The following is a 6,206-nucleotide window of genomic DNA, read 5'->3' on the forward strand; positions in this document are numbered from 1 at the left end:
CTCTCACCTAGACCAGTAGATAAGGTGATGACATCACCTCAATAGTTAATTACCTCTCACCTAGACCAGTAGATAAGGTGATGAGATCACCTCCAATGGTTAGTTACCTCTCACTTAGAAGTTTATAGTGTATAATGTAACTATTGTATTTTTACGGTAATCAGTTTATAGTGTATAATGTAACTATTGTATTTTTACGGTAATCAGTTTATAGTGTATAATGTAACTACTCTATGTTTATAGCATTCACATGTGTTTATAGTGAAACAGTGATATTTATCATAAGCTCGGTGTACTCTGTATTGAATACAGTCTTTGTGTATTGTAATCAGATGTGTATTTTATTGGATGTCATGATAAAGCATGTGTTTTATATTTACACTTCTCTGTTGTTTTAAGCCTTCCAAGCTAAAGTAATAAACTTGTGCTTTATTTAGTTTGTATTTAATTACAAAACTAGTTAGTTTTTTACACATTTGAAACTGTGTATTTTACAAAACCAATTTCTTAAAATCTTTCATCTTTAGTATCAAAAGTTGTTTCTTTTTAAAAAAACTTATTTGTACAATGTTGGTAACTTCATAAATAGAAACATTTTTAAATACTTTTTTGTAAAATTTATGAAATTAGTTATCCTAAAAAACAATTCTTTGAAATTGCTGATGCCTTGTGTACATCTATGGCCGAAACTAATCATAATTAATGATATTTGTCATGATTTTTAGAGTTATAAAGTTTATTAACTTTAAAAAGTTTCTTTCACTCAGAAGAGCTCTGTACTGTTTAAGTAATGGATTCCACTGTTTGTCACGATTGTAGGCTGTCTGTACTAAATGCGGAGTGGATTTTGCTTCTTCCCAGAAAGGGCAACAGTGGCTTTGTAAGATTTGTGCGGAGACAAGAGAGGTATGTTTTAAAGTTTAAAAAATTTGGGTTTCTTATGATCACATTTAATACAATAATAATAATATATTAACTCTGATCTTTTCATTTAGATTTGACTAGAACAGGATATGTGCTTTTCTTTGGAACAATATTTCTTCTCTTTCCTAGTCACTAAGTTTGACTTTAATATTTAAAAAAGAGAAAATGTCAAGAACTGTATCTCTCAGGAGAATGGTACGTTTATGTTTTGATTCCATCAGGAATGTTGCAACACCTTACAATCAGAAAGTAGTGTGTTACGTTCACTTGTTAGTGTTGTGACACTTTACATTCAGAAACTACTGTGTTGTAGTAATCGATAACTGTGTTGAGATATCTTACTATTAATAACTACTGTGTTATGTTCATCAGTCAGCTTGTTGAAACATCTTACAATCAGAAACTACTGTGTTATGTTCATCAGTAAGTATGTTGAGACACTTTACAATCAGAACCTACTATGTTCTTTTCATCAGTAAGTTTGTTGAGACACCTTATGCTCAGAAACTACTGTGTTACGTTCATCAAAAAATGTGTTGAGACACAATCAGAAAGTACTGTGTTACATTCACCACTAAGTGTGTTGAAACACCTCGTGCTCAGAAACTACTGTGTTGTGTTCATCAATATGTTGAAACACCTCATGCTCAGAAACTACTGTGTTGTGTTCATCAATGTGTTGAAACACCTTACAATCAGAAACTATTAAGTTACTTTCTTTGATTAATGTTGTGACACTTTACATTCAGAAACTACTGTGTTGTGTTCATCAATGTGTTGAAACACCTTACAATCAGAAACTATTAAGTTACTTTCTTTGATTAATGTTGTGACACTTTACATTCAGAAACTATTGTGTTGTGTTCATCAATGTGTTGAAACACCTTACAATCAGAAACTATTAAGTTACTTTCTTTGATAAGTGTTGTGACACTTTACATTCAGAAACTACTGTGTTGTGTTCATCAATGTGTTGTAATACCTTACAATCAGAAACTATTAAGTTACTTTCTTTGATAAGTGTTGTGACACTTTACATTCAGAAACTACTGTGTTGTGTTAATCGATAACTGTGTTGAGATACCTTACTATTAATAACTACTGTGTTAGGTTCATCAGTAAGGGTGTTGGGATAATTTACAATTAGACACTACTGTGTTTATTTCATCAGTAAGTTTGTTGAGATACCTTACAATTAGAAATACTTGAATAAAGTTGTTATAACATTTGTTTAACAACAAGTAAAAGACCAAACTAAGCCTTTATATTAGTGAGGTATCAAAAATCGATTGGTGTATTTAAGTCTGAAGTTTCATTGGTGATAGTGTCCAGGTTCACTGATGAGGAATGGAATTCTCCAAAACTAGTCTGGTTCACAAACACACACCACAATGAAAGAATAGACCATTCCAAGCTTTTACTTGTTGTTAAACAAATGTTTAAATAACTTTATTCAATTATGTACCAGCTGCCTAGTGTTGACTAACAATACAAAGAATTAAATTGTGGCAGAATGCTACAAGTTCTTCAAATACCTATAGAATGATGGGTTTCTTTTTGTGAGTGTAAAACACTTAAATACACCATTTCGAATTAGAAATACTGTATTATGCTCATCAGTAAGTGTGTTGAGATAACTTACAATCAGAAACTACTATGTTACATTCATCAGTAAATTTGTTGAAACACACTTAGAAACTACTTTGTTACATTCATCAGTTAAGTGTCTTGAGACACCTTACAATTAGAAATTACTGTGTAATGTTTATCATTAAGTGTGTTGAGATACCTTACAATGAGAAACTACTTTGTTACATTGATCAGTTAAGTGTTTTGAGACACCTTACAATTAGAAATTACTTTGTTACATTCATCAGTTAAGTGTCTTGAGACACCTTACAATTAGAAATTACTGTGTAATGTTTATCATTAAGTGTGTTGAGACACCTTACAATTAGAAATACTTTGTTACATTCATCAGTTAAGTGTTTTGAGACACCTTACAATTAGAAATTACTGTGTAATGTTCATCAGTAAGTGTGTTAAAATACCTTATTATCTGAAACTATGGTCCATTGATCGGTAAGTGTGTTGTGACAGCTTACAATTAGAAACTACTTTGTTACATTCATCAGTTAAGTGTTTTGAGACACCTTACAATTAGAAATTACTGTGTAATGTTCATCAGTAAGTGTGTTAAAATACCTTATTATCTGAAACTATGGTCCATTGATCGGTAAGTGTGTTGTGACAGCTTACAAACAGAAACTATTGTTTTGTGTTCATCAGTAAATGTGTTGAAACACTTTACAATCAGAAATTTTGTTATGTTTATCAGTAAGTTTGTAGAGACACCTTACAATTAGAAACTACTGTGTTCCATTCATCAATAAGTGGGTTGAGACACCTTACAACAGAAACTACTGTGTTACCTTCATCAATAAGTTTTTGAGACACCTCACAATCAAAAGCTACTGTGTTACATTATCAGTATGTGTATTAAAACACTTTAGAATGAGAAAATGTTATGTTCATATGTTAAATTCATCAGTGTGTCAAGACACCTTACAATCAGAAAATACTGGAGTTATTTTACTGTGTCTGTTAACAGAAAACCAGGAGTTATACTGTGTATCACTTAACAGAAAATTAAGGATTGTTTTACTCATTGTGTACAAAAACATAAATCCTGCATTATCTTATTCTGTGTCTCTTAACAGAAAACAATGAGATATATTACAATGTCAACAGAAAACCTCTGTGTCTGTTAATGGAAACCTTGGACTGATGTGTCTGTTAAAAGGAAATCTAGAGATATTTTATACTGTGTCTATTAATAGGAAACCTGGAGTTATCTTTTTCTTTGTCTGTTAACAGAAAATGTGGAGGCTAACAGACAATTTGGAGTTATGTTACTCTGTGTGAGTTAACAGGAAATGTAAAGTTATATTACTTTCTTCATCTAGTTACAGAAAACCCAAAGTTATGTTACATCTTGAGTTTGATTATAGAAAACCTGAAGTTATATTACTTCGCATGTCCAGTTATAGAAAGCCTAAGGGTTAATTTTCAGTATATACCCGAAGCTATCCTAGTCCCTGTTTGGATAAAAGAACACTCTGGAATTCTTCTTTCTGTATAAGATACTTGAAGTTAACTTATTCCTTATCAGTGACAAAAACATGGAATTATTCTCTTCTTTGCTTTGTTAATATAAGAAAAGAAAAGTACTTCTGGTAATTAACATGTAATCTAACATGCCTTGTTCTCAGGTGACACAAGAATGCAAGAATCATCTTTCTCGTGTTTTTAATAACACAAAACCTAGAGTCAGATTACACTACTTCATGTAATAAACTGGAAGGGAGATCAGGATGTATATGTCTGTTGAGGGTGGAAATCATTCATATTTGTAATTTTTTTAATTTCATAAACTATATGTCAAATAAGACCTTAATAATTTAATGAATAAAGTGTATATAAAAATGAATAATAAATATTGTTCTAGATACTTTGCAAATTATACTTTTATTTTGTTTACCATTCATTTATTATTCCTTCTATCATTTAGTTCAACTATGAATGTTAAGCTATATTAAAGCACTAACTCACCTTCTGGCTAGAGTACATAGAATTTCAGTTCTTATATATTATGAAACTGACACAAGCTTCCCCTAGTGGTGAGGTACAGATATTAATGTTGTGAAAGATTATGTAAATTAAATAGTCACATGGATGTAACCTAGTGGTCTAACCACCTAATAAAAACCCTGCCTTTAGCTTAAATGTGTTAGTTCATGAGATATAGTTAGAACAAATTATTACTGATTGTTGCTATTAATCTTGAAGTTGTTTAAATTTGGAATATAATGCCTTTTTGGAATTTGGGTTTTCTCCTTCTGGTTCTTTGTCCTAATTTCTTTCTTTATTGAAATAATTATTAACATTGATATTTATGTTGTATTGTTCATTTACGTTAGTATCAACTCCTGTGTTTTTGGTAAATGATAAACTTTATATTCCAACTGTTTGAAAGTTTTATTTTGGATGTCTGTGGTTGTCAAAGTTCAATAAATTCGTTTTTTTTGTTTCACCCTGATTGTAGCAGCTGTATGATTTAGTCCATTACAGGTTGTTCTTAACTTATTAATAATTTTTTCAAAATATAATAGAAATTTATATGATTACAAATTGTATATTTTGTATATGTGCCAGATGTGGAAGAAATCAGGAGCATGGTTCTTTAAGAGTTTGCCTAAGTACACGCTGCCAGAGAAAAAGACTGACCATAACAAATATGGTGGTGGAAAAGGTGTAGTGGGGGCAGGGTCTGGTGGGCGTGGCCTTATTAGCTGGTCCCATGGCAAAGGTGAGTTTTAACACTTCAGAGGAAGCATACTGACCCCAACATAAAATACTAACAAATTGGAAAGGTGAGTGTGCTTTAAGTGGTATAATCAGTTGATCCCATGATAAAGATGAGTTGTAATCTTTACTGTATACACATTTCCAAAAAAAGTGTACTGACAACAACAAACAAGACTCACTAAAAAAAAGGTAGGAATGCCCATTGGAAGTGATCTCATCACCTTGTCTACTGGTTTAAGTGAGAGGTAACTAACCATTGGAGGTGATGTCATCACTATGTCTACCAGTCTAAGTGAGAGGTAACTAACCATTGGAAGTGATGTCATCACCTTATCTACCAGTCTAGGTGAGAGGTAACTAACCATTAGAGGTGATGTCATCACCTTATCTACCAGTCTAAGTGAGAGGTAACTAACCATTGGAGGTGATCTCATCACCTTGTCTACCGGTCTAGGTGAGAGGTAACTAACCATTGGAGGTGATGTCATCACCTTGTCTACCAGGATTACCATAAATATAGAGTAGTTACATTATACACTAAACACAGATTACCATAAATATAGAGCCACTCTATATTTATGGTAATCTGTGTTTAGTGTATAATGTAACTATTGTATTTGTATGGTAATCTGTGTTTAGTGTATAATGTAACTATTGTATTTGTATGGTAATCTGTGTTTAGTGTATAATGTAACTACTCTATATTTACGGTAATCTGTGTTTAGTGTATAATGTAACTACTCTATATTTACGGTAATCAGTTTATATTGTATAATGTAACTATTACATTATACACTAAACACAGATTACCATAAATATAGAGTAGTTACATTATACACTAAACACAGATTACCATAAATATAGAGTAGTTACATTATACAATATAAACTGATTACCGTAAATATAGAGTAGTT

At 31.4% G+C, this 6,206-nt stretch overlaps 1 protein-coding gene across 1 annotated transcript in view; it reads left to right on the forward strand.

Moving 5' to 3' along the window:
* Positions 1-6,206, forward strand: part of LOC106466309 (rabphilin-3A-like) — a 61,457-nt gene that overhangs the window by 16,372 nt on the left and 38,879 nt on the right. The window contains exons 5-6 of the mRNA XM_013926580.2: positions 820-906; positions 5,140-5,293. Coding sequence (XP_013782034.1) covers positions 820-906; positions 5,140-5,293 — 241 coding nt within the window. The remainder of the gene's footprint in view (positions 1-819; positions 907-5,139; positions 5,294-6,206) is intronic.

Source organism: Limulus polyphemus, unplaced genomic scaffold (assembly GCF_000517525.1).
Source record: "Limulus polyphemus unplaced genomic scaffold, Limulus_polyphemus-2.1.2 Scaffold2218, whole genome shotgun sequence".
Taxonomy (NCBI): domain Eukaryota; kingdom Metazoa; phylum Arthropoda; class Merostomata; order Xiphosura; family Limulidae; genus Limulus; species Limulus polyphemus.